The following is a 20,775-nucleotide window of genomic DNA, read 5'->3' as shown; positions in this document are numbered from 1 at the left end:
ATGGATAGTGTTATTATGGTTCTGATGGCAGTTTGGAGGTTAAGTACCATAAAAATGGGGTTTTAAAATCTTTTCCATTTAATCAAGAAAGCTGTACTTGTTTCACAGACAGTACACAAGTGATGAAGGTTACAAAAGGACTTTCTCTGTGTTGAGATTAGTTTATTGTAGTCTGGATCAGAAAAGTTACTTAAGGTGAACATTTTTTCTTGTCTCTCAGGAGTGAGATATTAAGACTTGAATTTATATACACTGTAGTATAGAATATATGACAAATTGATTGTTGAACATTTTTGTTATACAGAAAGGCCTTCTTTGACCTCAGGAATTCACTAACAGGAACAATACATTATTATAAGATTAATTATAATTAATCTTATAAAGTCCTTTAAAGAAATTCTATAAATGCTTAGCATTTTTAGCTACTAACATCTAACAAGGTTAAGCTTTTCTTCAAAATGAGCTACTGCTTGCTTGATGAGTTGGTTTTAAAATAACCTGACATGCCACAAATGGCAGCTGCTCTATCATGTGAGTGACTTAATGATTATAGCAATCTTTAGAATCTCTGTGATTAAATAGTTGAATTATTAATTGTTTATTCCTCTGATTATTGTTGTCTCAGAAAACTAAAGCACTGAAGAGTTAAATAAATCATTTGATTCCACGCATCACACTTGCAGATCAAGGGTCTGCAAGACTTTTGAGGTGCTGATGCTTTATAGTTGCACTGTCCAGTATGGGGACTTACTACTATTGGTGGCTATTGAACTCTTGAAACATGGCTAATATGACTCAGGAACTAATTTTTAAATTTCATCTATTTAAAAATTTTAAATTTAAAAACTGATTCTCAGTAATTGGAAAAACTTTTAAGAATGTATGGACCAACTTGGGTACCTGAAATTACTTCTTCAACTGAAAACTATGAACTCTAAATACAGATAAAGTATTTCTGATGAAAATTTAACATGTAATTTGAGATGTACTTTTAACATGTAGAAAAGTTAAGGTTAACATGTATGTGGTTTGCATTATATTTCTATTGAACAACACTGCTATATAGGTTCAAAGACAAGCAATAAATTACCCAGCATATGGACCTTACTCTCTCTCATATCCATCTGGAGAAGGAATCATGAAAGTTAAAAATTCAGTTCTGGGAGTTGTACAATTAGGAACAGTTACAGGTCTTGTCTTTGATATGTGGACACTTGGCTGACAGGAACCATAACCTGGGATTACCTCAGTCATGTGCTATTAAATGACTAACAACCAGCTCTTCAAAAACCAAACCTAACAAAAGCCCCCAAAACAACCATTTTTCTGATTTCTGTGGTGTAAAATATTTGTACCATAGCCAGTTTTAAGTTACCAACATGATGTCCTTGAACTTGGAACTGGGAGGAGATAGCCTAAATTGGCACTTGCAAGGCCATTGGACTTAGTCATAGTGAGTGAGTGAAAGTTGCTCAGTCGTGTCTCACTCTTTGCAACCCCATGGACTAAACAGTCCATGTAATTCTCCAGGCCAGAATACTGGAGTGGGTAGCTTTTCCCTTTTCCAGGTGATGATCCCAATCTAGGGATCAAACCCAGTTCTCCTGCATTGCAGGCTGATTCTTTACCAGCTGAGTCACAAGGGAAGTGTTAGTCATAGTGCATCACTGGAATACTTTACAAGTTCCTGACATCTGTGTTTCTTGAGAGATGTGTATGTCTATGGTGGAGGCTGAAGTAGATCAGCTTTAAATGGAATGCTAAGTCAAGTCACTCAGTCTTGTCTGACTTTTTGCGACCCCATGGACTGTAGCCTATCAGGCTCCTCCGTCCATGGGATTTTTGAGGCAAGAGTGCTGGAGTGGATTGCCATTTCCTTCTCCAGGGGATCTTCCCGACCCAGGAGTGGAACCCGGGTCTCCTGCATTGCAGGCAGACGCTTTACCGTCTGAGCCACCAGGGAAGTCACAGCAAATTGTAGGATGATTAGACTTGGGCATGAGGGGCATTTTATTTTCTTTATGTAACTAGAAAAACCCTGATTCTTCTCTTACTCCCCTTGAGAACACAGATTTATGGTTATATGAAGCCATTTTGTAAGCTATTAAGGTAGTTTAAAATAGCTAAAGATACTACCTCATTTTGATAAGGAAGATGCATGATTTTAACTCAAACTTATAGACCAACAATATAACAAATATTTTTTGTGTGCAAAGAGACATCTTGGGGACATAGTAAAAGTAAAATGAAGAATTGATATAAATTCTGAATAGAGAACTTAATACATGTAAAATATCTGTGAGAAGTCCAAATTCAGCTCTAAAGTTAAATAATTTTATGACTTTTGTTGGCAAATATATGTGAAATCATTCTATTTATTTAGAAACTATTTTTTCTATATTAGCTCCCTTGCTTGGACATCCTGATATTACATCTTATGCGCGAGTAAATTTCAGCATAAAATAAGTCCTTTAAAGGCAGTATTTAAGAGGATTTAATTCAAAAGCATTTTTGAATAAAGCAGTTCACTTTCTAAGAGAATATCCAAATTTATTTGTACCACTGGGTGTGCTGTACTTAGTCACTCAGTCATGTCCAACTCTTTGCAACCCCATGGAGTGTAGCCTGCCAGGCTCCTCTATCCATGGGGATTCTCCAGGCAAGAATACTGGAGTGGATTGCCATGTCCTCCTCCAGGGGATCTTCCCAATCCAGGAGTCGAACCCGGGTCCCATGCATTGCAGGAGGATTCTTTACCATCTATGCACAAATGATTTTTTTCCCCCATAGTTGTATACAGCATTTTAATTTGGGTTCTGTTTAATTATATGTACTCATATGCATAGAATTTTAGTGCTGAAAAGACTCTTCTAGTTATATCTTATTTTATTGATGAGCAAACTGAGATCCCCAAAAGTCACTTGTCATATGGTTAGTCTTGACTAGTTTAGCCAAACTAGGGCTCATCTTTCTTGACTACCACCATAGTATTCTTAAAGTTTGTAGCATAAAAACTGCCTGTATCTGTCTGTCTACGATTGGGGACTATTGATACAAGGTATTTTTGCTGTACTCCATATTAGCCAAGTTAGCACATATTCTTTTTACTCTTAACTTCATGGTTTAATTAGTTACTTTTACTATAACATATCATCAGCCCTGGGTGTTCTTTGAAGGGAATGATGCTAAAGCTGAAACTCCAGTACTTTGGCCACCTCATGCGAAGAGTTGACTCATTGGAAAAGACTCTGATGCTGGGAGGGATTGGGGGCAGGAGGAAGGACGACAGAGGATGAGATGGCTGGATGGCATCACCAACTTGACAGACATGAGTTTGAGTGAACTCTGGGAGATGGTGATGGACAGGGAGGCCTGGTGTGCTGTGATTCATGGGGTTGCAAAGAGTCGGACACAACTGAGCAACTGAACTGAATTGATCAATCCTTAGGTAAAATTCTTCATTATTTACTCGCAAAAATTTATTTGGGAACAATTCTATCCTGGATCAGCACGGTTAACTAGTGTAATTAATAAGTAAGTCAGAGAAGGTTTGAGACATTGAAAAAGAGAAAAAGTTGGGTTAAAGCCCAAACTGTTTAATGCTTGCACCTAAGATTATTGTTATCTTTTGCTAGGTTACTGTTCATTTATGAGTAGGAGAATTCTGAAAAGGAGACATCTTGTTTCACAGTATTGTGACTTAGTATATTAGAATTAAAAATATATGTTAAATATTTAAATGATAGAAAGGTATAACCTGAAAATCCACATCTAACAGAAAAAAATCTATATGTAAGGTAATTAAAAATTGGTATTATGTCACATTCTATGATTGACAACATTATGTCACCACAGAAAGTAAAGGCTGGATAATCATGCTTAGGAATTTTACTGAAAACTTTTATGTCTAAGTTACACATGTAATACAGTCTTGTATAGATCTCTGCAACTAAGCAAAGAAAATAGTCTTTGATGTGCTTATAATTAATTGTAATGGGTTTAGGGCTGCATTTTTAGGCAAAGATGCCTAGAAGTAGGAAAAGAAGTGAAAGTGAAAGTGAAGTCGCTCAGTCGTGTCCGACTCTTCGTGACCCCATGGACTGTAGCCCACCAGGCTCCTCCATCCATGGGATTCTCCAGGCAAGAATACTGGAGTGGGTTACCATTCCCTTCTCCAGGGGATCTTCCTGACCCAGAGATCGAACCCGGGTCTCCTGCATTGGAGGCAGATGCTTTAACCTCTGAGCCACCAGGGAAGCCCAGAGGTAGGAAGGTATAGGTCAAAACTGATATCATGACACAATAAATAGACAATAGGTAAAGTGGAGCCAAGAGAGGATTGGCCTGAATGTATCACCTTAATCAAACAAGAATATAGCCTCAAAACTGCAATGTAGGTAAACTGTTAACCACAATTCAAATTGTTTGTAGAAAGAAAAACTTTTGTAGCTTAATTTTAGAATAATTTTATATTAATAATGAGATTTTAAGTATAAAATAATCTTTCATGTTTTATCATCTATAATTCTATACACTTTTACAATGGTACTATGATTTTATAGTAAAATCAGTAGGGCATTTAGGAAGAAGAAAACATTAAAAATGAGGCCTTTGAATGTTTTTTACTTACATGGGAATGTAGGCACAACATACCACTGGGTAACAAAAAGGAAGATTAAGAAAAAAAAATAAGTTGACTAACATCAGTTCTCTCTGGGTGATAATGAGTAATTTTTTTTAGCCATCCCTTGTGGCATGCCGAACCTTAGTTCCCCAACCAGGGACCAAACCTGTGCCCTCTGCAGGAAAGCATGCAGTCTTAACCACTGCCAGGGAAGTCCTTGATATTCTCGAAAGTTCAAAATTACACACAAATAACCTTTCACATCAGAATTTAAAAATATATTTTAAAAGGAAATGGCAAAGCTTCAGCTTTGGAAATTATAAAGCTTCAGCCTTTTATAGTATAGTATCTGAAAGATCATATATGATGAGTATATTTGGAAATAGAATACATTTGGAAGAATTTCTTAATATATAGACAGCCATATTATATGTAGCAGGGAATAATTTTTGAAATAGGTTTTTCAGTTCAGTTTATTTAAGTCATTTTATTTCTGTGCATATGAGGATCATATAAAAGAAGTTCTCCCATTTTGCTTTTCTTCTAAATAGTATTCCTCAAAACTCAGTGTAACAGATGCACAGGTAGCTTTCCTTCAAGTGGTAATTGCTTTTAGCTGTGTTTTTTTTCTTTTTTTTTTTTTGCTGCATATATGGTCATCACAATTAACATAGATTCCGGATTTTCTTACAGTTAGGTGTAGCTTTGTGACCAGGATTTCTCCAATGGGATATGTGTAGAAATGGTGGTGTGTAACAACTCCTGGGGTTGTACTCTAAACAAGAAAAGAATGTGTGTGCCTTTTTTCTCCTTCTTGTAGGCGGGACTGAAAATCTTACAGCACACAGACAAAATACCCTAGATATAACAAAACAACATAATAGATCTCTTCAAGAAAATTAGAGACACCAAGGAAACATTTCATGCAAAGATGGGCTCGATAAAGGACAGAAATGGTATGGACCTAACAGAAGCAGAAGATATTAAGAAGAGGTGGCAAGAATACACGGAAGAACTGTACAAAAAAGATCTTCACGACCCGGATAATCACGATGGTGTGATCACTCATCTAGAGCCAGACATCCTGGAATGTGAACTCAAGTGGGCCTTAGAAAGCATCACTACGAACAAAGCTAGTGGACATGATGGAATTCCAGTTGAGCTCTTTCAAATCCTGAAAGATGATGCTGTGAAAGTGCTGCACTCAATATGCCAGCACATTTGGAAAACTCAGCAGTGGCCACAGGACTGGAAAAGGTCAGTTTTCATTCCAATCCCAAAGAAAGGCAATGCCAAAGAATGCTCAAACTACCGCACAATTGCACTCATCTCACATGCTAGTAAAGTAATGCTCAAAATTCTCCAAGCCAGGCTTCGGCAATACGTGAACCGTGAACTTCCAGATGTTCAAGCTGATTTTAGAAAAGGCAGAGGAACCAGAGATCAAATTGCCAACATCTGCTGGATCATGGAAAAAGAGAGTTCCAGAAAAACATCTACTTCTGCATTATTGACTATGCCAAAGCCTTTGACTGTGTGGATCACAATAAGCTGGAAAATTCTGAATGAGATGGGAATACCAGACCACCTGACCTGCCTCTTGAGAAACCTGTTTGCAGGTCAGGCAGCAACAGTTAGAACTGGACATGGAACAACAGAATGGTTCCAAATAGGAAAAGGAGGATGTCAAGGCTGTATATTGTCACCCTGCTTATTTAACTTATATGCAGTGTACATCATGAGAAACGCTGGGCTGGAGGAAGCACAAGCTGGAATCAAGACTGCCAGGAGAAATAACAATAACCTCAGATATGCAGATGACACCACCCTTATGGTAGAAAGTGAAGAGGAACTAAAGAGCCTATCAATGAAAGTGAAAGAGGAAAGTGAAAGAGGAGAGTGAAAAAGTTGGCTTAAAGCTCAACATTCAGAAAATGAAGATCATGGCATCTGGTCCCATTGCTTCATGGGAAATAGATGGGGAAACAGTGGAAACAGTGTCAGACTTTATTTTTGGGGGCTCCAAAATCACTGCAGAAGGTGACTGCAGCCATGAAATTAAAAGACGCTTACTCCTTGGAAGGAACGTTATGACCAACCTAGACAGCATATTCAAAAGCAGAGACATTACTTTGCCGACTAACATCTGTCTAGTCAAGGGTATGGTTTTTCCAGTAGTCATGTATGGATGTGAGAGTTGGACTATGAACAAAGCTGAGCACCAAAGAATTGATGCTTTTGAACTGTAGTGTTGGAGAAGACTCTTGAGAGTCCCTTGGACTGCAAGGAGATCCAACCAGTCCATTCTAAAGGAGATCAACCCTGGGATTTCTTCAGAAGGAATGATGCTGAAGCTGAAACTCCAGTACTTTGGCCACCTCATGCAAAGAGTTGACTCATTGGAAAAGACAGACTGTGATGCTGGAAGGGATTGGGGGGCAGGAGGAGAAGGGGACGACAGAGGATGAGATGACTGGATGGCATCACCGACTTGATTGACGTGAGTCTGAGTGAACTCCGGGAGTTGGTGATGGACAGGGGGGCCTGGCGTGCTGCAATTCATGGGGTCACAGAGTTGGACACGACTGAACGACTGAACTGAACTGAACATGATAGAAAGAGCCTAGTATAGTAATCTGATACCTGCCTGTTCTACCAGTTCTGATCGCCTCCCAAGACTGTTACATGAGAAAATAAAACTCTTTCTTAAATCATTGTGGTCTCTTGTGGAGCAGCCTGGAGTGTTATATACTTAACATTGTAGCACCATTATACTACCACTAGGGCACTGACAATGAAGCTCATGTTACCGTGACTACTTTGATTCAATATTTTATTGGAGGTCCTAGCTTAGAAATTAGGCAAGAAAAAGAAGTAAAAGGCATTTAATTCAGAAAAGAAGAAGTAAAACTGTCTTATTTTCCAGATGACATATGTAGAAAACTAAAAGAAGAAAGTGAAAGTGAAGTGGCTCAGTCGTATCTGACTCTTAGCAACCCCATGGACTGTAGCCTACCACGCTCCTCTGTTCTTGGGATTTTCCAGGCAAGAATACTGGAGTGGGTTGCCATTTCCTTCTCCAGAGGATCGTCCTGACCCAGGGATTGAACCCGGGTCTCCTGCATTGTAGGCAGATGCTTTACCATCTAAGCCACCAGGGAAGTCCAAAACTAACGATGTAGAAAACTAAAGATGCCACCAAAAATTGCTGGAACTAATAAAAGAATGCAGTAAAGTTAGAAAATACAAAATCAGTACACAAAAACCGGCTGAGTTTCTAAATACTAGTAATTGATAATGACAGAGAAATTAAGAAAGCAATCTCATTATAACTGCATAAAAGCAGAATAAATTTAACCACAGAAATTAAAGATCTATACACTGAAAACAATAAGTCTTTGAAAGAAATTGAAAATGACAGAAATGGAAAATAGACCATATTCATGAATTAGAAGAATTAACCTGTTAAAATGATGATACTACTCAACACTATCTATAGATTCAGTGCAACCCCAATAAAAAATTGCAGTAGCATTTTTTTACCAAAATAGGAAAAACAATCCTTATGTGGAACCACAAAAATCCTTGAACAGACAAATCCAGATAAAGAACAAAGCTGGAGAAAACACACTTCCAGGTTTCAAACTATACTATAAAGCTTAATAATCAAAACAGCACAGTTCTGGGATAAAAACAGACATATAGAGCAATGGAACAGAACAGACAGTCAGAAATAAATGCACACATATTTATCAACTAATATTTGACAAGGAAGTTAACACTCAGTGGGGACAGGGTAGTCTCTTCAATAAATGGTAGTGGGAAAACTGGATAAATACATGCAGAAAAGTGAAATTGCACCCATATCTTACACCATTCACAAAAACTGACTCAAAATGAATTAAAAACTAAAGAACTGAAACCATAAAGTTCTTAGAATGAAACATAGGGAAATGCTCCATGACCTTGGTCTTGGCAATTTTTTTTTAAAAGCATCAGCAAAAGCAAGTGACAATGACAAAAATAAGTGGGACTATATCAAAATTTAAAAGCTGCTATGTGGCAAAAGAAGCAGTTTAAAACAACTGAAAATATTGGCAGAAGACCTGAAGAGACATTTTTCTGAACCAAACATCCAGATGGCCAACATGTTCATGAAAAGGTGCTCAACACCAGTTTTAACCAGGGAATATGGAATATGGAAATCAAACCCACAGTGAGTTATCATTTCTCACCTTTTAGAATGGCTGTCATCAAAAAGAACAGAGATAATGTGTTGATGACATGAGAAAAAGGAACACTTGTGCACTGTTGGTTAGAATGTACATGGTACAGCCAAAAATATTTGTTTGTTTGAGAAAAACAGTATGGAACTTAGCAAATTAACAATAGAACTAACATACAATCCAGAAATCTCACATCTGGATACACAAAGGCAATTACAGAAATACTGAAAAGATATCTGTACCCTCATGCTTATTGCAGTGTTATTCACATAAACTAAGACATGGAAACAACTTAAATGTCCCTCAATGATATTTACCTGGTAAAGAAGAGGTTGTATGTTTGTTTAAATTACACACAATGGAATATTATTCAACCACGAGAAAAAGGAAATCCTGCCATTTGTGCCCACTTGGATGGATCATGAAAGCATTATAAGTGAGACACAGCAAGTCCATATCACTTACATGTGGATCTTAGGCTCATCTTGTAGAAACAAAATTACTGATGGTTACTAGGGAGGGAGGGGTAGCGGGATGGGGAGCTATTGGTCAAAGGGTGCACATTTCCAGTTATAAGATGAGTAAGTTCTGGGGATCTAATGTACAACATTGTGATTATAGTTAATAGTGCTATACTGGTTTATTAAAAATTACTAAGAGTAGAGTTTAAATATTCCTCACAACAAAAACAAAATGGTAATTATGTGATGTGATGGAGGTGATAGCCAACACGATAGTAATCACATTGCCATATATAAATATCAAAAATGCATCGTGCATCTTAATATACACAATAAGTCATTTGTATCTCATTAAAATTGAAAATCATTAAATTAAAAAGAAACAATATCACAGAAAATGTCATATGAATATATATTAATAAAAGATGTGTAAGACAATTATGAGAAATTGACGAACATCACTGAGGAAGGTTCAAGGCCTGACAAAAGGAGATAGGTGCCACATTCATGACAGGGACATTCATTATAAGGATGACAATATTAGCTTAATGCAGTTTCACTTGAAACACCTTGAAGTTTTCATGAAACTTGACAAGCTAATTCTCAGTGAAGTTCATATGGTTAGGAATAGTGCAGGAACAGCTAAGGAAATTTTGAAGAAAAGGTAGAGAATGTCCTATTAGGTAACAGTTTTTTGAAGAAAAATAGTCTGGACTGGTACAAGGATATACAAAATCTCTATTTTTCAGAGACCTTCCCCCTGGAAAACCATCTGATCACTGACCTGTTTATTTTTTCATTTTCTCCTTTTCCTGTTTTAATTTTGTATTATAACTCTTCATGCATTCATGTATTCATTCATTCAACAAATACTTACTGAGTTAACTTATTGTCTGAAGGTCTACACCATGTGCACCCATCCCTTTCTTAACATGCCCCCAAATAATGGCTCCTTGCCTCCCTGGTGAGTCCCAGCTTTTCTGAGTTTACCCACCCTTTTCTGAGTTGCAACACTCCAGCCTATGTGTGCAACAGCCAATCTAATCCCAGGTTTGACAGCTGAAGCCTGAGCTTCAGCACCAAGCCTTCACCCACGCTGATGGCCTAGCATCTGCCCCTAATGTCCCAGAAGCGCACAGACCCTTGTTGTCACAAGACCTGTAGGAGGTCACCAACCAGCGTCCCGAGAGTGTGCAGGCCACTGCTGCCACTATGAAACCTGCAGTAAGATGATAATTGCTGCCCCCATTGCCCTACGCTCACCCCTCATGAAAACACCAAAATCACAACCAACTGGTAAACAACCACTGACAAAAGAGATTGGAACATACCAAAAAAGATATTTTACATATAAAGACAAAGATGCCACAACTAGAAAGTAGGAGGAGCACTTCAGTCAAATCCCATATCCACCAGGTAGATGATCCATAAACTGGAAAATATATTCCAGAGGTTCACCCATGGGAGTGAGAGTTGTGAACCCCATATCAGGCACCCCAGCCTCAGGATCTGGCATTGTGAGGATCCCCTAGAGCATGTGGCTTTGAAGACCAGTGGGGCTTGAGTGCAGGAACGCCACAGGGCTGCAGGAAACAGAGTTCACTCTTGAAAGGTGTACACAAGGTTTCATGTGCACTGGGAACCAGCACAAACCAGTGACTCCATAGAAGCCAGTGTTAAACCTACCTGCAGGTTTTAGCGAGTATCCTGGGGAAGCGGGGATCAGCTATGGCTCACTGTGGGGGCAAGAACACTGGTGGCAGAGGCCTCAGGGAATACTGATTGGCATAAAGTCGCCATTTTGGCACCAAAACCTGGCTACAACCAACAGCGTGCAAGCTCCAGTGATGGGATGCCTCAGGCCAAACAACCAACAGGGTGGGACAGAGCCCCACCCATCAGCAGATGGGTTGCCTAAAGTTGTAGTGAGCTCACAGCCACCTATAAACACACCACTTGACATGACCACCAGAGGGAGAAGATCCAGCTCAACCCACCAGTGAGCAGCCACTAGTCCTTCCTAATAGGAAGCCTGCACAAGCTCCTGGACCAACCTCAACCACCAGGCAGCAGACATGAGAAGCAATAGGAATTATGACCGTGTGGAAAGGAAATCATAAACACAGAAAGTCAGACAAAATTAGATGGTAGAGATGTATGGTCCAGCAAAGAATAAGATAAAAATCTAGAACAACTAATAGGCAATCTACCTGAAAAAGAACTGAGTAATGAAAGTAAACATGCTATAAAATTTGGAAAAAGAATGGAAGCACAAACCAAGAAGATACAAGATAGGTTTAATGAAGAGCTGGAAGACTTAGAAATGAACACTATATAGTAACTGAAAGGAAAAATTAAGAGGGACTCAACAGCAGAATAAATGAGGCAGAAGCACAAATAAGTGAGCTGGAAGATAGAGTGGTGGAAATCACTGCTGCAGAACACAGTAAAGAAAAAGGAATGAAAAGAAATGAGGACAGTCTCAGAGACTTACAGGATAATATTAAATGCATCAACACTGGCATTATAAGGTTTCCAGAAATGGAAGAGAGAGAGGACCTGAGGAAATATTTGACAGTTATAGCCAAAAACTTCCCTAACATGGGAAAGGAAACACTCACTCCAGTCCAGGAAGTGCAGAGAATCTCAGGCTGGATAACCCAAGGAGGATATTAATTAAACAAAGGCCAAGACATTAATTAAACAAGGAAAAGACAATCAGAATATATATTAAATGCAATGAAATAAAAGCAACAAATAACATACACAATAATACCCTTGAAGATATCAGATAATTTTTCAGCAGAAACTGCAGGCCAGAAGAGAGAGGCATATATAAAGTGATAAAAGGGGAAAATTTACCCCTTTTAAGAATACCCTACCAAGCAAGGTTCTTGTTCAGATTTGATGGAGAAATAAAAGGGTCTATATTTATAGATAAGGAAAAGCTAAGAGAATTCAGCACCAACACCAAACCGGCCTTACAATAAATGCTAAAGGAACTTCTCTAGGTGGAAAAGAAAAGGTCACACTTAGAAACAAGAAAAAATTATGAATGGAAAAGCTCAGAGATAAAAGCAAATATACAGTAAAGATAAGAAAGCATCCACAGACACACATGACACATAGGCAGTCACGAGGAAAGTACAAATGTAGAATACTGGAAATGCATTTGAAATTAAAATGCAACTTAAAGCAATCTTTATACATATATATAGACTGCTATATTAAAACCTCATGGGAACCACACTCCAAAATTCCACAAGAGATAAAATTTTACAACATATACAGACACAAGAAAAAGCAGTCCAACACAACACTAAAGATAGTCATCAAATCCCAAGAGGAAAGAACAAATCCAAACAAAAAATGACAATAAGAACATACATATGACAACTACCTTAAATGTAAATGGATTAAATGCTCCAACCAAAAGACACAGACTGGCTGAATGGATACTAAAAAAAAAAAAACTAACCAACCCTCATATACATGTATCTACAAGAGACCTACTTCAGATCTAGGGACATACACAGGTAGAAAGTGGGGATTAAAAGAAATCATGGATAGCAATACTCATATCAGACAAATAAGCTTTAAAATAAAGACTGTTATGAGAGATAAGGGAAAACTACATAATGATCAAGAGATCAATTCAAGAAGAAAATATAAAAATTGTAAATATACATGTACCTAACATCAGGCTTCCCTGATGACTCAGTCAGTTAAGAATCTGCCTGCAATGCAGGAGATACAGAAGACGTGGATTCAGTCTCTGGATTGGGAAGATTTGCGAGATGCGGAAATGGCAACCTACTCCAGTATTGTTGCCTGGGAAATCCCACGGACAGAGGAGCCTGGACTGAGCTCTCTCATGTCCGACTCTTTGAGACTCTATGGACTGACTGTATTCTTCCAGGCTCCTCTGTCCATGGGATTCTCCAGGCAACAATACCAAAAGGTGCCATTTCTTCCTCCAGGGCATCTTCCTGATCCAGGGATTGAACCTGCACCTCCAGCATTGGCAGGTGCATTCTTTATCACTGAGCCACCAGGGAAGCTCCTGGAGCACCTCAGCACATACGGAAATGCTAACAGCTATAAAAGGGGGAATGAACAGTAACGCAATAGTGGGGGATGTTAACACCCACTTACATCAATGGAAAGCTCTTCTAGGCAGACAATAAGTAAACACAGGCTTTAAATGACAGACCAGGTAGACATAATTGATATACCTATGGGACACAGCAAAAGCACCTCTAAGAGGCAAGTTCAGAGCAATAAAAATGCTACATCAGGAAAGAAGAAAAATCCGAAATAAAGGACCTAATCTTATACCTAAAGCAACTAGAGAAAGAACAAACAAAACCCAGAGTTACTAGAAGAAAAGAAACCATAAAGATTGAAACAGAAGTAAAGGCAATAGAGAACAGAACAATAGAAAAGATCAATGAAACTAAAAGCTAGTTTCTCTGAAAGTATAAATAAAATTGATAAACCTCTAGCAAGACTCAAGAAAAACAAAAGGAGATGGCTCAAATCAATACAATTAGAAAGGAAAAAGAAGGTACAACTGACATTCCAGAAATGCAAAGGACCATAAGAGACTAAGCAATTATATTCCAACAAAACGGACAGCCTAGAAGAAATGGACACATTCTTAGAATGGTTAACCTTCCAAGATTGAACCATGAAGAAATAGAAAATTTGAACAGACCAATTACAAGTACTGAAACTGAAAATGTGATTTTTTTTAAAAAACCTGCTAACAAAAATTCCAGGACCAGATTAATTCAATCAAATATTCAGAGAAGAGTTAACACCTATCCTTTAGAAAATCATCCCAAAAATTGCAGATAGAACACTCTCAAACTCATTCTAGGCCACCATTACACTGATAACAAAACCAGAGAGATACCACACCCAAAAAGAAAATTTCAGACAAGTATCACTGATGAACGCAAAAGTCATCAACAAGATACGAGCAAACCAAATCCAACAAAAGGATCATACACCATGATCAACTGGGGTTTATTCCAGGGATACTAGGATTCTTCAATATCTGCAAATCAATCAGTGTGATACACCACATTAAGAAATGAAGAATAAAAACCTTATGATCATCTCAATAGCTGCAGAAAAAAGCTTTTGAAAAAATCCAACACTCATTTATGATAAAAACTCTATGGAAAGTGGGCATAGAAGGAATCTGCCTCAACAATAAAGGCCATATATGACAAACTCACAGCTAAAATTCTCAACACTGAAAAGCTGAAAGCATTTCATCTAAGATCAAGATCAAGAAAAAGATGTTCATTCTCATTACTTTTATTCAGCATACTTTTGTAGATCCTAACCATGCAATCAGAAAAAAAAGAAAAGTAATTCAAATTGGTAAAGAAGTAAGACTGCCCTTCTTTGCAGATGACATGATACTATACACTGAAAATCCTAAATGTGTTACCAGAAAACTACTAGAGGTTATAAGTGGGTAAGTTTCAGGATACAAAGTTGATAAACAGAAATATCGTGCATTTGGGATTAATATTACACACTACAATATATAAAATATATAAATAACAAGGACCTACTGTATAGCTTACTCCTTGGAAGAAAAGTTATGACCAACCTAGATAGTATATTCAAAAGCAGAGACATTATTTTGCCAACTAAGGTCTATCTAGTCAAGGCTGTGGTTTTTCCTGTGGTCATGTATGGATGTGAGAGTTGGACTGTGAAGAAGGCTGAGAGCTGAAGAACTGATACTTTTGAAGTGTGGTGTTGGAGAAGACTCTTGAGAGTCCCTTGGACTGCAAGGAGATCCAACCAGTCCATTCTTAAGGAGATCAGCCCTGGGATTTCTCTGGAAGGAATGATGCTAAAGCTGAACTCCAGTACTTTGGCCACCTCATGAGAAGAGTTGACTCACTGGAAAAGACTCTGATGCTGGGAGTGATTGGGGGCAGGAGGAGAAGAGGACGACAGAGGATGAGATGGCTGGATGGCATCACAGACTCTATGGACGTGAGTCTGAGTGAACTCCGGGAGATGTTGATGAACAGGGAGGCCTGGCATGCTGCAATTCATGAGGTCGCAAAGAGTCGGACACGACTGAGTGACTGAACTGAACTGTTTAGCTCAGGGAACTCAATAATAATCTATATGGGAAAATATCTGAAAGAGAATGGATATGTGTATATGTATAACTGAGTCACTTTTGCTGTACACATGAAACTAACATAACATTGTTAATCAACTATACTCCAATATAAAATAATTTAAAAAACAAAATTTCAAAAACTAGACATTTAAATAATATTTAAATATTATAAATATTCAATAAATGGATGTTCAATTTTGTCAAAGGCCTTCTCTGCATCTGAGATAATCATATGGCTTTTATTTTTCAATTTGTTAATGTGGTGAATTACATAGATTGATTTGCGGATATTGAAGAATCCTTGCATCCCTGGGATAAAGCCCACTTGGTCATGGTGTATGATCTTCTTAATGTGTTGTTGGATTCTGATTGCTAGAATTTTGTTGAGGATTTTTGCATCTATGTTCATCAGTGATATTGGCCTGTAGTTTTCTTTTTTTGTGGCATCTTTGTCAGGTTTTGGTATTAGGGTAATGGTGGCCTCATAGAATGAGTTTGGAAGTTTACCTTCCTCTGCAATTTTCTGGAAGAGTTTGAGTAGGATAGGTGTTAGCTCTTCTTGAAATTTTTGGATAGAATTCAGCTGTGAAGCCATCTGGACCTGGGCTTTTGTTTGCTGGAAGATTTCTGATTACAGTTTCAATTTCTGTGCTTGTGATGGGTCTGTTAAGATTCAACATCCATTTATGGTAAAAACTCTCCAGAAAGCAGGAATAGAAGGAACATACCTCAACATAATAAAAGCTATATATGACAAACCCACAGCAAACATCCTCAATGGTGAAAAATTGAAAGCATTTCCCCTAAAGTCAGGAACAAGACAAGGGTGCCCACTTTCACCACTACTATTCAACAGGGTTCTGGAAGTTTTGGCCACAGCAATCAGAGCAGAAAAAGAAATAAAAGGAATCCAAACTGTAAAAGAAGAAGTAAAACTCTCACTGTTTGCAGATGACATGATCCTCTACATAGAAAACCCTAAAGACTCCACCATAAAATTACTAGAGCTAATCAATGCATATCGTAAAGTTGCAGGATATAAAATCAACACACAGAAATTCCTTGCATTCTTATACACTAATGATGAGAAAGTAGAAAAAGAAATTAAGGAAACAATTCCATTCACCATTGCAACAAAAAGAATAAAATACTTAGGAATATATCTACCTAAAGAAACTAAAGACCTATATATAGAAAACTATAAAACACTGGTGAAAGAAATCAAAGAGGACACTAATAGATGGAGAAATAGACCATGTTCATGGATCGGAGGAATCAATATAGTGAAAATGAGTATACTACCCAAAGCAATCTACAGATTCAATGCAATCCCTATCAAGCTACCAGCAGTATTTTTCACAGAACTAGAACAAATAATTTCAAGATTTGTATGGAAATACAAAAAACCTTGAATAGCCAAAGCAATCTTGAGAAAGAAGAATGGAATTGGAGGAATCAACTTGCCTGACTTCAGGCTCTACTACAAAGCCACAGTCATCAAGACAGTATGGTACTGGCACAAAGACAGAAATATAGATCAATGGAACAAAATAGAAAGCCCAGAGATAAATCCACACACATATGGACACCTTATCTTTGACAAAGGAGGCAAGAATATACAGTGGAGAAAAGTCAATCTCTTTAACAAGTGGTGCTGGGAAAATTGGTCAACCACTTGTAAAAGAATGAAACTAGATCACTTTCTAACACCACACACAAAAATAAACTCAAAATGGATTAAAGATCTAAACGTTAAGACCAGAAACTATAAAACTCCTAGAGGAGAATATAGGCAAAACACTCTCTGACATAAATCATAGCAGGATCCTCTATGATCCACCTCCCAGAATACTGGAAATAAAAACAAAAATAAACAAATGGACTCTAATTAAAATTAAAAGCTTCTGCTCAACAAAGGAAAATATAAGCAAGGTGAAAAGACAGCCTTCAGAATGGGAGAAAATAATAGCAAATGAAGCAACTGAAAAACAACTAATCTCAAAAGTATACAAGCAACTTATGCAGCTCAATTCCAGAAAAACAAATGACCCAATCAAAAAATGGGCCAAAGAACTAAATAGATATTTCTCCAAAGAAGACATATGGATGGCTAACAAATGCATGAAAAGATGCTCAACATCACTCATTATTAGAGAAATGCAAATCAAGACCACAATGAGGTGCCACTTCATACCAGTCAGAATGGCAGCAATCCAAAAGTCTGCAAGCAATAAATGCTGGAGAGGGTGTGGAGAAAAGGGAACACTCTTACACTGTTGGTGGGAATGCAAACTAGTACAGCCACTGTGGAGAACAGTGTGGAGATTCCTTAAAAAATTGCAAATAGAACTCCCTTATGACCCAGCAATCCCACTGCTGGGCATACACACCAAGGAAACCAGAATAGAAAGAGACACATGTACCTCAATGTTCATCGCAGCATCGTAGCCACGACATGGAAGCAACCTAGATGTCCATCAGCAGATGAATGGATAAGAAAGCTGTGGTACATATACACAATGGAGTATTACTCAGCCGTTAAAAAGAATACTTTTGAATCAGTTCTGATGAGATGGATGAAACTGGAGCCAATTATACAAAGTGAAGTAAGCCAGAAAGAAAAACACCAATATAGTATACCAACACATATATATGGAATTTAGAAAGATGGTAATGATGACCCTGTATGCGAGACAACAAAAGAGACACAGATGTGTAGAGCGGACTTTTGGACTCTGAGGGAGAGGGCGAGGGTGGGATGATTTGGGAGAATGGCATTGAAATATGTATACTATCGTGTAAGAAACAAATCACCAGTCTGTTCGATGCAGGATGCTTGGGGCTGGTGCATGGGGATGATCCAGAGAGATGATATGGGGTGGGAGGTGGGAGGGGGGTTCATGTTTCGGAACTCATGTACACCCGTGGTGGATTCATGTCAATGTTTGGCAAAACCAATACAGTATTGTAAAGTAAAATAAAGTAAAAATAAAAAATAAAAAAAAACCAAAACAAAAGTCTGCAAGCAATAAATGCTGGAGAGGGTGTGGAGAGAAGGGAACCCTCTTACACTGTTGGTGGGAATGCAAACCATTACAGCCACTATGGAGAACAGTGTGGAGATTCCTTAAAAAATTGCAAATAAAACTCCCTTATGACTCAGCAATCCCAGTGCTGGGCATACACACCGAGGAAACCAGAATTGAAAGAGACATGTGTACCTCAATGTTCATCACAGCACTGTTTGTAATAGCCACGACATGAAAACAACCTAGATGTCCATCAGCAGATGAATGGATAAGAAAGCTGTGGTACATACACACGATGGCGTATTACTCAGCCACGAAAAAGAATACATTTGAATCAGTTCTAATGAGATGGATGAAACTGGAGCCGATTATACAGAGTGAAGTAACTCAGAAAGAAAAACACCAATACAGTATACTAACACACATATATGGAATTTAGAAAGATGGTAATGATGACCCTGTATGTGAGACAGCAAAAGAGACACAGATGTGTAGAGTGGACTTTTGGACTCTGAGGGAGAGGGCGAGGGTGGGATGATTTGGGAGAATGGCACTGAAACATGTATACTATTGTGTAAGAAACGAATCACCAGTCTATGTTCGATACAGGATACGGGATGCTTGGGGCTGGTGCACGGGGAAGATCCAGAGAGATGATACGGGGTGGAAGGTGGGGGGGATTCATTTTTGGGAACTCGTGTACACTCGTGGTGCATTCATGTCAATGTATGGCAAAACCAATACAGTATTGTAAAGTAAAATAAAGTAAAAATTAAAATTAAAAAAAATTAAATATTCAATAAATATATAACTTAATATAATTAAATATAATGTAGTAACTCTGGAAATAAATTTTCTCTAAGGTTTGTTGTTGCTATTTGTTGTTTGGTAACTTTTTTAAACTGAATCTGCAGTCTATATCCTTTGCTGTGTGCAGCCAGTGAAATTTCTTTTCAGTTACCTTAAGAGTCACCTATAGATGAACACAGTTTCAACTTAAACATCCATATTGTACTATTTACCTAAGCTTAATTCTTTTTTTAAAGACACTGTATTCACAGAAAAAGTAATTCAAATTAACCAACCATGCCCTACAAATGTAAATAGAAGTGATACCAAATAAGCATTGAGGAAAACAAAAAGCACTTTAAAAAAACAGCATTAAATCTTACCAACTCCAGAGGTTATTGATTCTGCGTCAATATCACTAGCTCTCCTTCTTGCCACTTCAGCTAGTGCTAGTTCTCCTTTATCTAGTGCAAGGTAATGGATGTCCTTTGGAAATACAGCAAAATAGAAGATTAATCCAAAATGAATCTTAGTCAAGTTACAAAGGAGATTTTGAAAAAAGGCACTTACTGTTCAGATTACAAAACAGACATGGCTGATGAACATTCTTTTTTATGTTTTAATTTTCTCAGTTTTCTAGTACAAGCAAATTTTCTTGAATTGCAAATCCTGGCTATAACTAGTGGCAGTTATTTAAATAAATTATTTTGAGTCTAGGGAAAAAGACAAGCTGTTAAATGTTCAATATACTCAGTTTTCTCAGGGAATAAAAATCTTAGTTGCTGTTTTCTGTAATGAAATTTTACTATCTCAGATAGCTTCTTCAAAATTCAGTTGTTCATTATGATAAGCAGTTAACAAGGAATATTATTACACAAATTGTCTCTGATATTTATGCACTTGGCACATATTATTTTGTTAATATTATTAATACTACTATTATCTTGAATTCATTCAGTCAACAGATAATCAGTGCCTATTAAGTGCCAGGCACTGTTGTGGAAAGAGAGGTCAATTACAGTACCATTTCTCAACAAGCTTTGAGTCCAGAAGGGAGAAAGACGACTGTAAACAAAAGCTAATAACTTAGTGTGATGGGTTTTATGGTAGAGTTAAGAATGGTATGGAACCAAAGAGGAGGAACTGATCCTTGATCTGTGGTTTGAAGGATAAATAAGAGTTATACTAGAAGGAAAAATGGAGGTAAGCCAACAGAAAATGAATGGTATCTGACACATGTATGTAAAGAAGATTGAAAAACCACAGTTCTATCAGGCAATAACAGGTCTTTCAATATGGAAGGAATGTTTGATGTGTGAGAGAATACAGTGGAAACTAATTCTAAACCAGTAGACAGAGCTACAAAAAAGACTTAGAAATCTTTGGTACACAAAATGATCACTGGAATGAGAATTTTTTTGCAATTAAATGGTAAAAAGAACATGAACAAGTTTTCAATGATGAAATATAAATGGCCTATAATCAT

At 37.6% G+C, this 20,775-nt stretch overlaps 1 protein-coding gene across 1 annotated transcript in view; it reads right to left on the bottom strand.

The window, feature by feature from the left end:
- WDPCP (WD repeat containing planar cell polarity effector) overlaps positions 1-20,775 on the bottom strand; it is a 284,886-nt gene that overhangs the window by 60,527 nt on the left and 203,584 nt on the right. The window contains exon 14 of the mRNA XM_068966787.1: positions 19,673-19,775. Coding sequence (XP_068822888.1) covers positions 19,673-19,775 — 103 coding nt within the window. The remainder of the gene's footprint in view (positions 1-19,672; positions 19,776-20,775) is intronic.

This window comes from Capricornis sumatraensis, chromosome 1 (assembly GCF_032405125.1).
Source record: "Capricornis sumatraensis isolate serow.1 chromosome 1, serow.2, whole genome shotgun sequence".
NCBI lineage: Eukaryota > Metazoa > Chordata > Mammalia > Artiodactyla > Bovidae > Capricornis > Capricornis sumatraensis.
This window is presented reverse-complemented; position numbering and strand designations above follow the sequence as displayed.